This window comes from Saimiri boliviensis, chromosome 2 (genome assembly GCF_048565385.1).
Source record: "Saimiri boliviensis isolate mSaiBol1 chromosome 2, mSaiBol1.pri, whole genome shotgun sequence".
NCBI lineage: Eukaryota > Metazoa > Chordata > Mammalia > Primates > Cebidae > Saimiri > Saimiri boliviensis.
In genome coordinates, this window is record NC_133450.1 from 57,914,783 (window position 1) to 57,935,500 (window position 20,718).

The following is a 20,718-nucleotide window of genomic DNA, read 5'->3' on the forward strand; positions in this document are numbered from 1 at the left end:
TGCAAAATTAAGGAGACTAATGTCTCCTGTAACCTAGCATCAAAGTGAGCAGGCTCTTTGAGGTAGCATACTAAAAAAAAGTGCCTGAACCTAAGCAGTTTCCAAGGTAAAAATTCAGTTTACAGTTGAATAGACTGCTGTAGGATGTAGACTCTACTGACTCTCTTCCTTTTTCTTTTTTTTTTTTTGAGACAGTCTCCCTCTGTCTCCCAGGCTGCAGTGCAGTGGTGCAATCTCGGCTCACTGCAACCTCCACCTCCTGGGTTCAAGCGATTCTTCTGCCTCAGCATCCCAAGTGGCTGGGATTACAGATGCCTGCCACTAATTTTTGCAAATTTAGTAGAGATGGGATTTCACCATGTTGACCAGGATGGTCTTGAACTCCTGACTCGAGATGATCCACCTGCCTGAGCTTCCAAAAGTGCTGGGATTATAGTCATGAGCCACCGTGTCTGGCCTGACTCTTAATTTTCAATGAAAATGAATGCTTCCAGTGAGAACATAATGACAATACTAAAATTACAAACTATATAAATAGTCCAAATGTCTCAGTTTGCAATGATTTAAATATCATTTCAGAACAAATAACAGCAAATACTTGATTTAATATAGTACTTCATTAGTTGCTTTCATATAAAATTTTATGTAATACAAATGACTATCTCATAATTATCTGGTAATATGTAAATTAAAGGAAAAGATAACCTTGACATCTTGAAATGAAACAGGATCTTGTCCATGGATTTTCATTAGTTCCTGTATGGCCTGTATTCAGTAGAAATAGATCTGTAAGTAAAAAATGAAATATACACTATCCCTTCTCTTGCCCCACAACCCCTTTCTACTAATACTTCCTTATCAGACCACAAACCTCATCATTCTCTCTTGCCAGTCTTCTTAGCTTTCTTGATCTTATTCCACTTTAGTCAGCAAAACCTAAATTCTTGATTAGTGTACTGACCTTTTTAGACCTATATCTTAACTATCGAGAACTTCAGGAAAAAAAAAAAAAAAGCCTACAGATTGCTGCTTCCACATAGGAATGTTCTCCAACTTCAAATGGGCCCTCAACATGGCCTCACAATTATTCTGTTTGACCTTTCACTTTCCATGAATGTTACATTCCTGCTCACTATTCTCTTAAGATCCCCAATCTGTTGTTTCTGTTCCTACCCTACATTTTACTTTCTACGTAATACAAGAAATGGAGGCAGACCTCCCCAAACTCTTCCTTTTTATGCACATTAACACACACACAAAAATGACTGAAGAAAATGCTGTCATCCAGTGGGACTACAAAATACTTTAGATGAGCATTATTCACTGGGAAATGTGAAGCTTAAAATTTTTGGTGAATAGTCAATAACTAATGCCCACTCTGTATGTGTTACCACTAATAATCAGAGTATCCATAAAGGAATCACTTTGGAGTAATTAAGAATGTGAGTACATGCTCTGTTAATATAATAATAGACTTGAATGGTATGATCTAGAGTGAATCATCCAGGCCCAGCTTTATCACTAGGATATTAATGTCCAAATACTCTATAAACAGCCCAGGATTATAGGGCTCAGTACTGGACACTTAGTACCTTATCCCATATAAACAAACCTAAATAAGCTTTGAAAAAATGCCTATATGAAATATTTTTCAAGTATTTTTTAAAACAATTTAATATTCTAAGAGTACAAAATACTATAAAGAAATATTTATGAAGGCCAGGTGCAGTGGCTCACGCCTGTATTCTCAGCACTTTGGGAGGCTGAGGTGGGTGGATCACGAGGTCAGGAGTTTGAGACCAGCCTGGCCAACATGGTGAAACCCCGTCTCTTAAAAAAAAAAAAGGAAAACAAAGGAATCTTTATGAAAAAGAGGTTCAGTGTTTATTTTCTAAAACATATATTTATTTTCCTAAGATTGGATTTTACTTAATAGGTTTGTCTAAGCCTCAGCCTCCCTAAGTGCTAGGATTACAGGTGTGAGCCACCATGCCTGGTGTGATTTTTAAATTTAATAAAAGCATTTGAATAACAGTTTTCAGAAGGAAATCAAGTCTGTTTTTAGTTTCTTTTTCTTTCCTATTAAAAAATTTAAATGAGCTAAATCAAAGCTGATTTGATTAGATGCAGAATAAAAAAATACATAAATGTCAGGGGCTGTACTACCATTGGAAATACAAATGTGTGATAAATTCTATACTTATGAGCCTTGCTCTGCCGCCCAGGCTGGAGTGCAGTGGCATGACTTTTGCTCACTGCAACCTCCACCTCCTGGATTCAAGTGATTCTCCTGCCTCAACCTCCTGAGTAGCTGGGATGACAGGCATGTGATCCCAGTTATTAGAGAGACTGAGTGGGAAGACTGCCTGAGCCCAGGATTTGGAGGTTACAATGAGCTATGATCGTGCAACTGCACTCCAGCCTGGGCGACAGAGCCAGACCCTAGCTCAAAAAAGGAAAAAAATTAAAATTCACAAGTTAGGCAAAATGGTTACTAAATAGTTAATTTAAACCAAATGATATAACATATATTAAGGGAACAATGACTGACTTATGCAAATGACTTACCCTAAAGAAATAATTAAGTGAAAAGACATTCAGATATCCTTTGTTCTCAATATCAAGCAATTTGAAAATATACTGTAGAGCTGCAGGTTCCTTTCTGTTTTCTAATGCAAGGACAAAGTCCAAGTAGGTCTTATAGTCCTATAGAACATAAAATAATATTCATTAGAGGCCTTAGTTGAAATTAAACTTTTCAGGTGGATATCTTATGATTGGAAGCTATTTTGCAATCAAAGGTGGCAAATTTAATTTTTTTCCTTAAGTTATGAAATGATAAATCCATTCATATACTTAATATTGGTTAGTAGGAATTCTAAATGTAAGCTGCACAGGACAGTTTTGAGGACTTTTTTTTTTTCTTTTTTTTTTTTTTTGAGATAGTCTTGCTCTGTCGCCCAGGCTAGAGTACAGTGGCACAATCTCGGCTCACTGAAACATCTGCCTCCTGGTTCAAGTGATTCTCCTGTCTCAGCTCCCCAAATAGCTGGGACTACAGGTGCACACCACCATGCTCAGCTAATTTTTATATTTTTAGTAGGGATAGGATTTTGCCATGTTGGTTAAGCTGGTCTCAAAACTGACAAGTGACTCACCTGCCCCATCTTCCCAAAGTTCTGGGATTACAGGCATGCACCACTGTGCCCAACCCTAGGTTTTTTTTTGTTTTTTTTTTTTTTTTTACACGAGAGATTTGCTGTGTTAAACTCTGGTAATTTTCTTTCATTATACTTGTTTTTGAGACAGGGTCTCACTTTTATCAACCACGCTTCAGTGCAGTGGTATGATCATAGTTCACTGCAACCTTGATCTCCCAGGCTCAAGCAACTTCCCATGATAGCCTCCCAGGTAGCATGCCATCACACCTGGATAATTTTTTGAATTCTTTGTAGAGATGGGATCTTCTATATTACCCATGCTAGTCTCAAACTCCTGGACTCAAGCAATCATCTTACCTTACTTTTGAGGCCTTACCCTCCCAAAGTGCTGGGGATTAGAAGGATGAGCCACTGCATCCTGCTTCATTACACTTTTGAAACAGATAAGACATTGACTAAGCTATAAACTTTTATCTTCTTTTTGGTGCAGTTATTTTGAAAAACAAAGTTTTTATCTGGAATGAACAGAATAGTATACTTAAATTGCTATTCTGAAATAGTTTAAAATTTTTAATTCAGATGATTTCCAGTAAGAAGCTGTCTTGAGATTGCCAGACATTCTACAGTAAGCTGACACCATTCTTATCCATTAAAAGGCAAAATGTAAAGGCCAGAAAGACATGAAGAGAACAGAAAGTCTTCCCTATAAAAACAGGATACTTGGCCAGGCGCAGTAATCCCAGCACTTTGGGAGACTGAGGCGGGTAGATCACGACGTCAGGAGTTTAAGACCAGTCTATGGTGAAACCCCGTCTCTACTAAAAATACGAAAATTAGCCAGGTGTGGTGGTGTGCGCCTGTAATCCCAGCTGCTCTGGAGGCTGAGGCAGAGAATTGCTTGAACCCGGGAGGCGGAAGATCACGCCACTGCACTCCAGTCTAGGCAACAGAGACTCCATCTCAAAAACAAAAACAATCAAGGTACTCATAAGATTTTTTTTTAATGGTAAAAAGTAGTAAAGTCATTGGGAGATTCTGATTTAGATAAAAATTTTATATTTTTAGAAAAGTTTGTTTTTGTATTAATTGCACTAAAGAGTTAAAGAATGCAGATTGTGATCTGACTTCATCCACAGTTGCAGCCTCTGATTTTCTTTGTTCACCAGGAATCATTATATTAATACTACAGGCTCCTCACTGTCTACCGTTTATAGCTGTGGGAGTTACAAAGTAGATTTTCTGTGCCTTTTCCCCTCTTTTGCTGTTAATAATGGTGTTATTTAGCAAATTGTTATTGAAGCTATATGATAAAATGTAAGACCCCATTCTCATGACAGTATTTCTATTAAGCATAACTGGTTTGGGAAATTTATCAGGTTCTTAACCCATGTTTTTAACAGCAAAAAATGGTGACTTTAAAATGCTGTTTAGAATTTTCCTTCTCCAGTATTTTCCTTTGTCATAATAAAAGGACAAGTGCATGTTAGTTATTTTTAGCTGCTCATATAGCCACTTCTAGAGACTAATAACACCTGATTCTCAGATTTAAATCATGACATATGTGTTACTGCATTTGACCTGGTAATTTAATGACAGAACTATCTACATGAAAATAGCCAGTATAATTTACTAATGTTTCAGCTTTTTTTTTTTTTTTTTTTTTTTGAGACAGAGTCTTGCTCTGTTGCCCAGGCTGGAGTGCAGCTGCCTCATCCTAGCTCACTGCAGCCTCAAACTTCTGGGGTCAAGCAATCCTCCTGCCTCAGCATCCCGAGTAGCTATACTCTAGGCACATATCACCCATGCCCAACTAATCTCTTTATTTTTTTGTAGAGACAGGGTCTCGAGATACTGCTCAGGCTTGTCTTGAACTACTGGCCTTAAGGCCTTGGCCTCCCAAAGTGCTGGGATTACAGGCATAAACTACCAAGCCTGGCCTCAGCATTTTTTTTTTTTTAAACTAGAATACACTAATGTGCAGTATTTGTACTGACAATGAAATGAACAAAATATTAATCTTTTCTATTTGCTCTGAGGCCATAATGCAGCTGTTTTTAGGTGAATTTACCTTAAGCCCAAAGGCTCTGAATCTCAAGTAATTTGATCAGTTTACATGTTTTCAAGACACTGTTACACACTGATATAAATAATGTAGCTCATGCCTGTAATTCCAGCACTTTGGGAGGCCAAGGCAGGTGGATAACCTGAGGTCAGGAATTTGAGACTAGCCTGGCCAAACATGGTGAAAAAATATGAAATTATTTTTGTATTTTTTCTAATACAAAAATACAAAATTAGCTGAACTCTTATTAAAAATACAAAAATTGGCTGAATGGGTGGTGTGCACCTGTAATCCCAGCTACTTGGGAGGCTAAGACAGAAGAATGGCTTGAACCTGGGAGGTGAAGGTTGCAGTCAGCCAAGATCATGCCACTGCACTCTTCGTCTCAAAAAAATAAAATAAAACTTTATCATATCAAGAAAAGGGTCTGTGGAAGCCGTGGGAGCCTAAACTTTTAAAACGTAGCAGCAGATTTAAACTACTACCATTTCTCCATCATAAGTGAGACACTCCTGGAAAACACGGTCTAAGAAGACATTGGTCATGGTAGCTGTTCCATAGCGTGAGAGTTCTTCTTTACTGAGCATGCCATTGTGATCTTTATCAAGATTCAAGTATTGGCCTTGGGAAGAAAGATAATAAAGACACTTATGACTACAATAAAGTTTTAATCAGAAGAATGGTCTAACAAAAAGTTATTTTTATTGGTTACTATTTTGATTTTCAAACTATTCATGTTATAGTTAGGGTAGTGGCCTATGTGTAATACTATCAGCTACCCTTGCACTCTTGATCAGAAAAACCCTTAAGCTAGAAACAGTCAGAGAAAACCTATCACGAAGGCCATAGTTTCTGGGCAGTTTCACTTACATCATTATTTGTTTTCAGTTTGCAGTCTTTTTAAACATCCCTAGGTTTCTAAATTTAATGGAGGTAGAGGCCAACAAAAAGCACTGAAATGCTAGCACTTGAAAACAGAGATAAGAATGATAAAAGGAGTCAACCACTCAACAGGCTAATATAGAATACCTCCATCTGTAGACCCTGGGAACAACATTTTATCAACAAAGTATGATGATAGCTAATGTTCATAATGATGCTCCTGAGTCAACAAGGATCAAATTGCATTCTGTTCTATTGAAAAGAAAGTGTAGTAACTTAAAAAGCGTTCCGCTGGGTGCAGTGGCTCCCAGCACTCTGGTGAGGTCAGGACAGCTGAACTGCTTTAGCCCAGGAGTTTCAGACCAGTCTGGGCAATACAGTGAGATCCCATATCTACAAAAAATTAAAAAATTAGGTAGGCATGGAGCCTGTAGTCCCAGTACTGGGGTCGTGGGGATTGAGTCCCGGAGGTTAAGGCTGCACTGAGCTCTGATAGCGCCACGGCACTCCTGCCAGAGCAACATAGCGAGACCTTGTCTTCAAAAAGAAAAGGTTGGGGGGAGTCCAAAAAGTTAAAACATTGATATTTAAGCAAGTAAGTTTTGGTAATGCAGAATACTACAGCCTAATTAAGGTAATTAAATAGTTTGATCTTAAGGTATATTTTCCTAACTATAAAACTGTCCTCTAAACACCAATTACCTGAAGAATGGATAATTCAAATTTTAGCATTATGACAGGAACATACCATAAACTCTTAGGGCAGAAGGAGCAGAAAACCAGTTTGTTTCTTGACTCTCTTTGGACAGTTCCTCATCCCTTAGCTAATGGAACACAAAGACAAAATTAGAAGATAGCAACTGTCAAGTGGTACAATTAAGTAGTTTAAAAACATTTACCTCCAATAAATCATCTAGGAAGCTGCATGCTAAAATATCTTGAATTTTTATCTTTCCTTTAAGAACATAAAGAAACACAATTAATTTCATTTTAAGAAAAGAGCAACTTAAAAAAATTTTTTAACAAGAGCAAATCACACAATTGATATTTTAAAGCTTCTAGCTCTTATGCTCCAAAGTCCTTATTACATATTGCTATGAAAAGGGAAATCTCGGATGGGTGCAGAATTACATGCCTGTAATTCCAGCACTTTGAGAAGCTGATGGGGATGGATCACCTGAGGTCAGGATCACCTGGCGAACATGGTGAAACCCTGTCTCTATGAAAAATACAAAAAATTAGCAGGGTGTGGTGACTGGTGCCTGTAATCCCAGCTACTAGGGAGGCTGAGGCAGGAGAACTGCTTGAACCCTGGAGGTGGAGGTTGTAGTGAGCCAAGATCAAGCCATTGCACTCCAGCCTGGGCAACAAGAGCAAAACTCCATCCCACTGCCAAAAAAAAGGAAATCTATAGGCAACATTTAATAGCACTCTACTTACATACCCCAACTATATAAATCTAGGCAGTAAATTCTAAAATTACACTTATGTCAAGATTTTCAAAAAAGTTTGTGCTTATAGATAGAGTACTGCTGGTACACAGTGAGACTGCCTCCATTTTTTTTTTTTTTTTTTTTTTTTTGTGGCAGGTTCTGGACTAGAAAGCAATACACAGGTATGGTTAAGAGCAGATAGATGAGAGTCTGTTTTCTTCTTTTTTGTACAGAAGAGGTCTTGCTATCTCACCAGCACTGGTCTTGAACTCCTAGGCTTGGTGATTTCTCACCTCAGCCTCCCAAATCACTGGGATTACAGGTGTGAGCCACCACACCCAGCCCAGATGGGAGTTTGAATGCCACTTTAAAATATGTAATGTAGCTAAGTTTCAGTTGCTTTTCACATAAAATGTGGACAATAATGTAACTTCTTTTATGAGAGGAAAATGAAAAGAATCCATGTAAAATGCTTAGCACATTATATAATTAACAATCAAAACAACTGATACTATTTTGTAAAATTTGAAAGAGAAAAGACGTAAATGTACCTATAGTAGAGGAGTTCAAAAAACACTGTCAGCTGCCATATGCTGTGATTGGACTAATAACTGGATTTTCTTTTTTTTTTTGGAGACAAGGTCTGGCTCTGTTACCCAGACTGGAGTGCAGTGACATGATCTAGGCTCACTGCAATCTCTGCCTCCTGGGCTCACGTGTCCCAAGTTGCTGGGACAACAGGCTCACACCACTACGCCTGGCTAAGTTTTGTATTTTTTTTGTAAAGACAAAGTTCGCCATGTTCCCCCAGGCTGATCTTGAACTCTTGAGCTCAAATGATCCACCCAACTCAGCCTCCCAAAGGGCTGAGGTTATAGGAATGAACCACTGTGCCAAGCCCATAGCTGGATTTTCAAGGACAGAACAGCAATCAGGAACTTTGATGTGGACCTTCTCTGTCCTTTCGTCTACTCCAGTTACATATATTTTCAGTCTGGGCAGGTTTGAACAGTAATAAAACACACTGTTAATGAAGCCATATTTACCAATCCGATCCCCACAGAGAATGAGAAAAATATGCATTATTGGCTAACTGGCTCTCCTATTTCCAAACATGTATTTTTCATCCAAAAGAGAACAATTTTGCAGTATGTCACATAGCGGAGAGAGAGCAAATTATATCAGAATATCTGGCTTCCTAGAACTGGAAGGAGGCATTACTTTTTTAAAAAATTCTTTTTGTAAGACGGGGTTTCACCCTGTTGGTCAGGCTGGTCTTGAACTCCCGACCTCAGGTGATCTACCCACCTTGGCCTCCAGAGTGCTTGGATTACAGGCGTGAGCCACCACACCCAGCCCTGGAAGGAGGCATTAATGACTGATTATCCAGTTCAAACTTCTTCACTTTTAGGTGACATGCCCCCATCTGTCACAGCAGGTTATATCAGTGCAAGTAAATCATAAAAGATCTTCTGATAAACATAACCTAAGTACTGCTACTGTTCTATACCTTTTTATCCCCTTGAAATTCACCAAGTTTTTAATGGCAGTGACATGTTAGGAAAATAAATGATATTTTTCAAGACTTTGAAAGTTGTTGAGATTTAGATACAATAATAGCCTCATAATATCTAAGTTAGATAAGATTTTCTTTTACCTGTTCTTAGAGGATCTAAAAAGAAGAAGAACTTCCTAACTGCTGTACAAACATAAAAGGAGTAGAAAGATTTTTCCAGACCATCTAATTGTGGCAATGTAGGGATAAGTTCCAATATGTAGTTTTCTAAATCCTGAAAATGAAACAAAGGGTTAAATGTCCAATCTTGATGCTTCATTAGAGAGAATATAATTTCATTACTAAAAATTATTCAGCATTGATAAATTCGTGACTATATTAGTGGTAAAACTACATTAAATTTTGTTTTTACAAATTTAAGTTTTAACATTTTTGAAAAGTAATAAATTCTACATCGTTCCAAATTCAAAAGGAACAAAGATAGTCATTAAAAAGCCTCTGACCACCAGGCGCAGTGGCTCACACCTGTAACCCCAGCACTTTGGGAGGCTGAGGCAAGCAGATTACAAGGTCAGGAGTTGGAGACCAGCCTGGTTAACATGGTGAAACCCCATCTCTACTAAAATAAAAAATAAAAAATAAAAAAAAATTAGCCGGGCATGGTGGTACGGGCCTGTAGTCCCAGCTACTCAGGAAGCTAAGGCAGGAGAATTGCCTGAACCTGGGAGATGGAGGTTGCAGTGAGCTGAGATCATGCCACCACACTCCAGCCTAGGAAACAGGGTAAGACTCTGTCTCCAAAAAAAAAAAAAAAAAAGGCCTCTCACCTATTTCTTCTCCCCAGAGGTAACTTTATTATCAACTCTTGATGTAGCTTCTAAAAGGTAACAGATGCAAATATGAATGAATACCTTTATATTTGTATTCCCCCCCCCCCTTTTTTTTTGAGACAGTCTGGCTCTGTTGCCAGGCTGGAGTGCCATGGCATGATCCCAGCTCACTGCAACCTCTGCCTCCCAGGTTCAAGGGATTCGCCTGTCTCAGCTTCCCAAGTAGCTGGACAGGCGTGCACCACCATGTCCAGCTAAGTTTTGTATTTTTAGTAGAGATGGGGATTCGCCATGTTGGCCAGGATAGTCTCGATTTCTTGACCTTGTGATCCACCCGCCTCAGCCTCCAAAGTGCTGAGATTACAGGCATGAGCCACTGCACCTGGCCTTTCTCTTTTTTTACACACAGGATATATCAGCATACTATGAAAAGTGTTTTTGTCATCCAATAATATTTTTTACAGTCATTCCATAGTGACTCTCAAAGAGGTTCTACTCTTTAATAGCTACATATTATAACACTGAAGGGATGCGCCATATTTAACTAGGCCTCTATTGGAACATTTCGTTTTTTCCTAGTATTAAGGGCTAAGCTAATTTGTCATTCATAGATATTGTAGAAGAATGTAGGATACAATTTCTATAAGTGGACCTGCTGGATTGTGGAATATGTACGTAGATAATTTTGATAGACACTGGCAAACTTCCCATTTCCCCATAAATGCCATGTGAATTTTATACTCCCACCAGCAATGTGAGGCTATTTCTACAGTTCCCAAGTTCTGCATACAGGTATCCCAGGAGCACCACAGTGAATGTACAGGGGTGCATCAGGGTATTTTAAAATTTTGAGTGAAACACAGTGACATTTGTCAGATACTACACGACAGATACTGCTTAAGCTAGAACTATGTGCTCAAGGTAGTTCACATTTTCAACACTGGATCTCAATATATTCCTTTTTTTTGAGGCAGGGTCTCACTCTAATGTTATACAGGCTGCTAGAATGCAGTAGCATGGTCTTGGCTCACTGCAACCTCTACCTCCCAGGCTCAAGTGATCATCCCACCTCAGCCTCCTGAGTAGCTGGGACCAAAGACATGCCCAGTTAATTTTTTTATGTTTTTGGTAGAGATGGAATTTTACCATGTTGCCCAGGCTGGTCTTCAACTCTTGAACTCAAGCATCTGCCCACCTTGGCCTCTCAGTGTTGGAATTACAAGTGTGAACCAATGTGCCTGGCTATTATTCATTTTAAAAAAATTAAAAAAAATACCAAACCAAACTATCATGAATATATTCTTTTTAATGACATAAATCTTTGCAAAGCTAGGTTTTGATGGTTCCTGGGGTAAAGTACCACACAAAAATTAGTGAACAGGAAATGAGGATGACAAGTGTCCAGTTGAATTCCCAGGTTTAAGTAGTTGTACACATCCCATTAGTAACTGTACTTAAGAATGAAATAAAAATACCTTCTTTCAATTTAAGTGTATTATTTTTTCAAATGGTTAATAAGCTTAATGAATACTCATTCAATTGTTTGAATTAACTGGTTAAGTGAAATTGTTAGGGATTTCTTTTGGCTCAGATGCACTGTGAAAAAATTACTGAAACGCTAAAGGTGTCAATTCAAACTTTTTGATCTTTGCTAATTTGATAAGTGAAAAATGGCATCATAGTGTAGATTTATCTGGCATTTCTCTTATGTGAAGTAAAGTTGTTTCTTGTGATTAAGAAGCATCTGAATTTTACTTTTATGTATTATCTGTACCTTTGCCCTGTTTTCTATTGGGTCAGTGGCTTCCTTCTTGATTTCTGGGAGCTTTTTATATACTAGGGTAATTGGTCATTTGTGACCGTTTCAGTTTCCCCCAGTTTGTTGTTTTCTTTTGACTTTATCATGGGCTTTGCCCTATAGATTTTTAAAAATTTAGCTGAATTTACTGTTTTTTAGACTTCTGGGTTTTGTCCTACTTAGAAAGCCTTTAAGGATTATAAATTTAAAAGCCTCCTATGCTTGCTTTCCTTTTTCTTTTTTGGGGGGATGGAGTCACTGTGTCACCCAGGCTGGAGTGCAGTGGTGCAATCTCGGCTCACTGAAACCTCCACCTCTTGGGTTAAAGAGAGTCTCGTGCCTCAGCCTGAGCAGCTGGGATTACAGGCATGTACCACCAAGACTGGCTAATTTTTGTAGTTTTAGTAGAGACGGGGTTTCGCCATGTTGGCTAGGCTGGTCTTGAATGCCTAACCTCAAGTGATGCACCTGCCTTGGCCTCCAATGTTGGAATTACAGGCGTGAGCCCCTGCGCCCTCCCATTGTTTCTTGTATTTATTTTAACAATGTTATTTGTTTTTGCTTTAACCATTTCAAATATCATATTTCTGGTAGATCTGAGATACTTTTAAGTTTAGAGGACAACTGGCCCCTCAAACTTGAAGTGTCCAAAGTGGGGCTCTTTTGTCATCTCCAACCTTGGTCCTCACCTGCTTCTCCCTTACTTATTCCAACAATTCATCAGAATAAAAATATAAGACTCGTCTTTGCCTCCTCTAGCAGCAATTTGTGTTTTTTTCTGGGGAGAAGGGGAGTCTAAAATGCATATTGAATTATCATCTGTTTCTGGCTTTCTCTACATCTACCAATCACCCTGGTCAGGGGCCCTGTCATCTCACTTGGACTGTTGCAGTAGCTGCCTAAATATTCTGCTTCTACTCTAGTTTACTTTTTTTTTTTTTTTTTTTTTAGACAGATCCTCACTGTGTCACCCAGGCCGGAGTGCAGTGGCTCGATCTTGGCTCACTGCAACCTCCATCTCCCGGGTTCAAGCAATTCTCCTGCCTTAGCCTCTGAGTAGCTGGGATTACAGGTGTCCACCACCATGCCCAGCTAATTTTTGTTTTAGTAGAGATGAGGTTTCACCATGTTGGTGAGGCTGGTCTTGAACTCCTGACCTCAAGTGATCCACCTGCCTCGGCCTCTCAAAGTTGCTGGGATTACATGCATAAGCCACTGTGTCTGGCTTCTCTTATATTTTCTTTAAAGAAAGGGGGGAAATTCTTGGCCCTTTAAAGAATAGTGACAGTGATAGCATTCATGAATAATCAAAAGTTTTTCAATTTTTTAAAATGTTAAAATGCTATGTTCTTTTTATTTTTCCCTTTAAAGGTCCCTTTTTTAAAGGTTGAGGAAAAAGAATCTAAAAAGGAATCTGGATAGTCAACATACGTTAGTAGGAAAAAAAAAAAAAAAAGAAAGCAAACAAACCCCAAAACAGAAACGTCCTATGTCTCAACAAAAACTATATGGAATCAACAACACCAAGGTCTGTAGAGAAAAATAAAAATAAAATAAATAAATAAATCTGTTCCCTTTGCTCTGTTAGAAGCTGGAAGATGCTAGGCCCCTGTCTAGTAGTACATAGAATTCTAGCTGTTTTCCTCCATATATTCAGTGCAGAGTGTATCTATGTGAACATGGACAGTTAGCATTTACCAACATCTACCTGTCCGCTTTCTCTTGTTTTAAAAAAAGAAGATAACGTTAAACAAATGGGGTTATAGAACCACCTCCGCCTCCTGCGTTCAAGCGAGTCTCCTGCCTTGGACCATTATTATTATTTTTTTAAGAGATGCGGTTTCACCACGTTGGCCAGGATGGTCTTGATCTCCTGACCTTGTGATCCGCCCGCCTCGGCCTCCCAAAGTGCTGGGATTACAGACATGAGCCACCACACCCGGCCCATTTTGTATTTTTAGTAGAGACAGGGTTTCTCCATGTTGGTCTAGCTGGTCTTGAACTCCCAACCTCAGGTGATCTGCTCATCTCAGCCCCCCAAAGTGCTGGGATTACTGGTATGAGCTACCACACCCAGCATAAATTCTCTCTTAATGATGACTTGAGCCCTGCCACTCCATGGGAGAATCAGTAGAACCTGCAGGATCTTATTTGGAATCGACATTCTCTATTGTAATTTTGCTGTTTATTTTTAAATCTGTTTTTTGTTTCACTGGAAAGATGATTTTCAGTTTTAAAAGTTGAAAGTATAAAAGTTGCTTTGTTACGGTAAAACGAAAATGTACACACACACACACACACACACACACACACACACACGGAGAAATAAAACAAAGTATAAAAACGGTAAATACACACACACACACACACACACACACACGGAGAAATAAAACAAAGTATTATAAGAATGGCCTGAGGCCGGGCGCAGTGGGTCATACCTGTAATCCCAGCCCTTTGAGGCCAAGGCAGGTGGATCACCTGAGGTTGAAATTTTGAGACCAGCCTGACCAACATGGAGAAACCCCGTCTCGATTAAAAATACAAAATGAGCCGGATGTGGTGGCACATCCCAGCTACTTGGGAGGCTGAGGCAGGAGAATTGCTTGAACTCGGGAGGTGGAGGTTGTGGTGAGCTGAGATTGTGCCATTGCACTCCAGCCTGGACAACAAGATCAAAAGTCTATCTCTAAAAACAAACAAACAAAGAGAAAAAGAATAGCCTGCAATCCCAACACCCAGTGATAACTACTGTTTACATTTTTGTGTCTATATGAGTTAATATAATATCTATAAGGTTAATACTTACAGATTCCCGAAGGTACCCCTGCCCAGCGACATCGTATAAACTGAGTCCTATTCTTGTCTGATGAAGCCAAACTGACAATAAATAAGAAAATGAAATGTAATTATTAAGATCGATCCTTCAGATACGAAAAAGCTAGATTTGAGACAAGCTAATCCAATAATTCTAAAAACATTATTTCTCACCAAAAAATTGCTTGAAACAGAGAAAAAAACCATAGAATGGCAAAGTTTAACAATTCCACCATGACTAAAGCTATAATAAAATTGACGCCTTGAAGATACTGTTCTTTACCAATTAAACTTGGTGTTCCACCAAACAGGGACAGTTAGTATGTTACGCCTTCAATGAAGCTGCTTTTATTTCTGAGGTTAATTACAGCAACCAAGTATTAAAGAATAGGCTTTCACAGATAATTATGGCACTTGTAGGAATCATAACTCCGAGCTGTTTAATAAAAGCTCCTTGAAACTGATAGTACAGTTGTGGGTTTGAAACTAAGCTTTCAGGCAACTCAACCTGTAATATATTGGTAAAATAAAATTATGAGTAAATTAAAATTATTTCAAATTACCATACATTAAAACTCTTGGTTCAGCTCTTAATATTTCTAGTCTACTACTATCTTTAAGATACATGAGGGTTTAAAAAAGTTTTGTTTTTTATAATAATCCAAGTTTATAGTTAAAAAAAAAAAATCACAGCTTCTAGTAAGCTCCACAAGAAACTCAACAACAATGTAACACATCTTGGTGAAAAGACAAGAAATTCAGCCAAGTGTGGTGGCTCACGCCTGTAATCCCAGAACTTTGGAAGGCCGAGGCGGGTGGATCACAAGGTCCGGAGATCGAGACCATCCTAGCTAACACTCTAAAACCCCATCTCTACTAAAAGTACAAAAAATTAGCCAGGCATGGTGGTATGCACCTGTAGTCCCAGCTACTCGGGGAGGCTGAGACAGGAAAATAGCTTGAACCCGGGAGGCGTGGGTTGCAGTGAGCAGAGATCGAGCTGCACTCCAGCCTGGGCGACAGAGTGAAACGTCTTAAAGAAAGATAAGAAATTCTACTATTCAAACAGAGTGATTTCACATGGAAGAAGTACTTATAAAGGCACAGACCAAAAACCTACTTGATTCCCTGATAAGGAGAGTAAAAATGAATCACCTTTTCTCATGACATAATTAAAGAACTGCATGATGGAAATTCTTCCATATGAATCTGTATGAAGGAGTTTAGCGAAGACTTTTGCTGTGAAAAATTGCCTAAGAAAAGAAAATAAAGATTTAAATGATCTGCCAACATAACAGAAAAATGACTTCTACATAAATTAGCAAACAATGGCATAAATTCATATAATTAAAGATGAAAGTAAGAACAACAGAGACTACTTATAATTCAAAAACTTAATATTGGCCAGGTGTGGTAGCTCTCGCCTGTAATCCCAGCACATTGGGAAGCTGAGGCAGGCGAACTGCCTGAGCTCAGGAGTTCACCACCAGCCTGGGCAACATGGTGAAACCCCGTCTCTACTAAAAAATTACAAAAAAAAAATTAGCCAGATGGTGGCATCTGCCTGCAGTCCCAGCTACTCAGGAGGCTGAGGCAAGAGAAATGCTTGAACCCGGGAGGCGGAGATTACGCCACTGCACTCCCGCCTGGGCAACAGAGCGAGACTCTGTCTCAACAAAACAAAATAAAACAAACAAACAGAAAACAACTTAAAATATTAAGTCATACTTTTTTTAGAAAAAAGAAATGGGGATTTTCTCTGTTGCCCAGTCTGATCTTGAATTCCCAGCCTCAAGCGATCCACCTGCCTTGGCCTCCCAAAGCACTGGAGTTACAAATGTGAGGCACCATGCCCAGCCTAAATCATAAATCTTTTCATTCTTTTTTTTTTTTGAGATGGAGTCTCACTCTGTCACCTAGGCTGGAGTGCAGTGGAGCGATCTTGGCTCACTGAAACTTCTGCCTCCTAAGTTCAAGCAATTCTCTGCCTCAGCCTCCCGAGTAGCTGGGATTACAGGCACCCAGCACTATGTCTGGCTAATTTTTGTATTTTTAGTAGAGATGAGGTTTCACCATCTTGGCCAGGCTGGTCTTGAATTCCTGACCTCATGATCCACACACCTCAGCCTCCCAAAGTGCTGGGATTATAAGCATGAGCCACCATGCCCGGTCTTTTTTTTTTTAATTTTGCAGAGATGGGCATGTGAGCCACCGTGCCTGTCCTTGCATTCTTTTATGTTTGGTTTCTTCTGTCTTAAGAATGAAGGCTGAAAGTGTCATAAACTACATTATTTCTTTTAATAACTTCATACCAATGTGATTTTTTTCACTGTAAATTTCATTAATCACTTAAATTGACTGAAATGTCATATCACTGACTTCAAATATTTGGAGCTTTATTTATTTTTTTTAAAGACAGGGTCTTGCTCTGTCACCCAGGCTAGAGTGCAGTGGCTCAATCACAGCTCATCCTCCTGGGCTCAAGCAATCCTCCCACTTTAGCCTCCCAAATAGTTATAGGCATATGTTCCCACACTGATAATTTTTTGATTTTTAGTAGAGACAAGATCTCCCTAAGTTACCCAGGCTGGTCTTAAACACTCAAGCTCAAGCAATCCTCCCACCTCAGCCTCTGACAGTGCTGGGGTTACAGGTATGAGCCACAGTGCCCGGCCAATATTTGAGGCATTTAAAATGCTTAAAACATACTCCTTTGTAAATTATATTATTCTTACTTGCACTTTGCTCCAGACTTTTCACCAACCTTCAAAAAATTTTCATAATTGATCATCGCTTCCTCTCCAATCATAGGTGGTGTCTGGTGTTTGTCCAGCAAAAACCATAAGTTCTTAAGAGAATTGTGGGAATAAAGATATTATAAGTTAACAAGAAGTTAAATGCATGCTTTTCACTAAAATGATAGTTAGCAAAGTCAGTATTAAAATGAATCTCATGCCCTATTATCCTTTTCATTACTAATAAAAATAACATTTATTGAGTGCCTACCAAGCTTCTGATATACACTGCCTCTTTAAACCACTTAACTCTATGATATGGTTAGCTATCCCTACTTTACAGATTATAATTGAAGCACACAGATGTTAAGTCCATTGCCTAAAGTCACATAACAGGGCTGGGATTTGAACCTCTGTAGTCTGACCCCACAGCAGTGGTTTTCAACCTTGGCTGTACATTAGAATCACCTAGGGCCTTTAACAAAAACAACAAACAACACTACGTTTGGGAGACATGACCCATGCAAACTCAGCAGCTGCTTCTGGTGGGAACCGCTGCTTCAGAGCCTGTGCAGTACCACTCTGCAGTACTGACTCCATTAGGCAGCAAGGAATCCTACATGATTTAAGTAGTACAAATAAGAAATGGTTAACATCTAAAGCAACTTTTTGCTCTGTTCTTACCTGTAATTCTTCATTATCTAACAGTTCTCTGCTTTTTCTTTGTAGAAAGACAGCTCTTGATTCCTCTCTTAATTTCTGCAGTAAGACTTCATCTTCAGCAGGCAGCTAAATATACAATGTAAATTCTACATGTGAATTTTAGACTACTGGATCCTGTAAAGTGTATGTGGCTAATAAAATAACTGTCTGCCACTGCCTCAAATTATTTTTTGTATCTCATCTTAATTGTGCTTAACATTTGTTTAATAAAAAGTGATCCATAGAGAATCAGTGATCACCAAGGCTGGATCTCTGCCCTGAAAAAACTATTCTAAATGCTAGTCTAGTCTAAGTTTCATTTTATTTTCTTAAAGCATTGTGTTTCTATAGTCACCTTAGAATGATATAGAGGATTAACTGAAGACTGACAGTTTCAAAACCACCTTTGCAAAAATTGTAACAGTGAGAAAATGATGACAGTGAAAGAGATCTGATCTAACCAACTCTACCTTGTTCTTATTTTTTATTGATTTTATTTATTATCATTATTTTTTTTTAAGATGGAGTCTTGCTCTGTCCCCAGGCTGAAGTGCAGTGGCACAACCTCAGCTCACTGCAACTCTGCCTCCCAGGTTCAAGCAATTCTCCTGCCTCAGCCGCCTAAGTAGCTGGGACTATAAGCATATACCACCAAACCCAGCTAATTTTTGTATTTTTAGTAGAGACGGGGTTTCACCATGTTAGCTATAGGATAGTTTCCATCTCTCTCTCTCTCTTTTTTTTTTTTTTTTTTTGAGATGGGGTTTCACTGTATTAGCCAGGGTGGTCTTGATCTCCTGACCTCGTGATCTGCCCGCCTTGGCCTCCCAAAGTGCTGGGATTACAGGCGTGAGCCACCGTGCCCAGCCTCTATCTTGTTTTTAACCTCCAATCTGCCCTTGGTCGGTCGTTCCTGGGCATGGGCCAAGATATTAATAAATCTGGGAGAAATTTAGTTTATGATTTAAATGGTAATAGCCCGTCCCAAAACTAAACTGTTTCTGTAAAATGTATGAAAGGCCACCAGGTCAGGAGGATGAGAGGGACTGGAATTCTGCTAAGACGTAGGCCAGTTAAATGATTACCAGTTATTATTCTGGAGGTCACAAAAATTTGCAACAACATTCTCAATTACTCCTGTAAATAACATCATTATTGTAGTACACGAGACTGGCCTTTTGAGATGTCTTTTCAGGCACTTGCATTTCTGACTACCTGATAGCCCCACTTAGACCAGCCATTCCTCTGTGGTCCCCACAGAGAAGCAGATGCAGCATGTAAGGACCAGGACTGTTTTTCTCTATTCCTGTGATTGCATCCCCAACCAATCAGCAGCACCCATTCCCTAGCTCCCTGCCTACCAAACTATTCTTGAAAAACCCTAGCCTCCAACTTTTCAGGAAGGCTGATTTGAGTAATAATAAAAGTCCCATCTCCCATTTAGTTGGCTCTATGTGTATTAAAACTCTTTCTCTATTACAATTCCCATCTTGATAAATTGGCTGTATCTGGGTAGCAGGCAAGAAGAACCTGTTCGGTGGATACAGTTTTAGAAAAACATGCCTGTTGTGATTGGATCACCTTCCTTCTTGGAGACGGCCAAGGCAAAGCCTATTATGTTAGCCTCCCAGGCAAGAGGGTTTGCCAATTGGGTTGATTTCCATGAGTAGAGCTTTAGAATGACTCATTCCAATCTGACTTAGAACAATTTGCTTTCTTTTATTTCTTCTTCTTCTCTTAATTAATAATAGGGGTAGGGTTTTGCTGTGTTGCCCAGGTCTTGAACTCCTGGGCTCAAGCAACCCTCCCACCTTGGCCTCCCAAAGTGCTAGGATTACAGGCATGAGCAATTTACTTTAAAGTAAATTTACTTTAAACAATTTAAAGATTTCTTCTTTTCTACATGTTTGCCCCATTAAATGTACCTCAGTAGCCCTTAAGTCAAAATTGGGGGTTATGATTTTCATCTTTCATTTCCAAGAACTAAGATGCATCCCTCCCATCAGAAGGAACAGAGCAAGTAGTGTAAACAAAAAATAAAATTCTAAGGCTTCCCAACCATCTGAATGGACTTCCTCCTCAGTCAGGGCCCTTAAAATTTAACCTGAGAGACTGTTTCAGGCCATGATGGGAAGTTGGGGGGCGGGCGGGGAGGGAAGGGTTGAACATGCCTCATTATACCTCTCCAGCATTAACATAAACACAGACTTGAAGTCTAACAAGAAACATTTTGAACCTATTCTCTCTGAAGCCTGCTAGCTAAAGGCTTCATCTGTATGATAAAACCTTGGTGGCTATAACCTCTTAGCTTAACCCAGACATTCCCTTCTGTTTAATTCCAGGTCTTTAGACAAACTCAACCGTCAACCAGAAAATGTTTAAATTTACTTATAGCCTGGAAGCACCACTTCAAATTGTCCCACCTTTCTGGACCAAACCAATGTATGTCTCAAATGTGTTTGATTGATGTCTCATGCCTCCCTAAAATGTATGAAACCAAGCTGCACCCAAACCACCTTTGGCACATGTTCTCAGGATCTCTTGAAGGATGTGCCACGGGCCATGGTCACTCATATATGGCTAAGAATAAGTCTCTTCAAATGTTTTACAGAGTTTGACTCTTTGTCAACAGAAGAAACATTAGGAAGTGCAGGTGGGGCTGGAGTTGGGGCTAAGACTGTGTTCTAGTGGCTAGTTAGCCAGCTAATCAGCCAAAGAGAGAAGTGGTGACTCAAGATAATACTTTCTCTGAAGCAGTGGGACCATGGAGAGGGACAAGAAAGCA

The 20,718-nt window shown here is 39.2% G+C and overlaps 1 protein-coding gene across 4 annotated transcripts in view; it reads right to left on the minus strand.

Moving 5' to 3' along the window:
- PPP2R3C (protein phosphatase 2 regulatory subunit B''gamma) overlaps positions 1–20,718 on the minus strand; it is a 30,619-nt gene that overhangs the window by 1,877 nt on the left and 8,024 nt on the right. For 3 of the 4 annotated variants that reach the window (XM_074393359.1, XM_074393357.1, XM_003924205.3), the window contains 10 exons: positions 17,916–18,020; positions 17,232–17,344; positions 15,652–15,749; positions 14,489–14,559; positions 9,196–9,328; positions 7,005–7,060; positions 6,854–6,929; positions 5,709–5,845; positions 2,569–2,706; positions 706–765 (listed from right to left, as the gene is read on the minus strand). In XM_074393359.1, the coding sequence (XP_074249460.1) occupies positions 706–765; positions 2,569–2,706; positions 5,709–5,845; positions 6,854–6,929; positions 7,005–7,060; positions 9,196–9,328; positions 14,489–14,559; positions 15,652–15,749; positions 17,232–17,305 (843 nt within the window). In that variant the 5' untranslated portion in view covers positions 17,306–17,344; positions 17,916–18,020. The remainder of the gene's footprint in view (positions 1–705; positions 766–2,568; positions 2,707–5,708; positions 5,846–6,853; positions 6,930–7,004; positions 7,061–9,195; positions 9,329–14,488; positions 14,560–15,651; positions 15,750–17,231; positions 17,345–17,915; positions 18,021–20,718) is intronic. The other variant, XM_074393358.1, reaches the window with a different exon arrangement.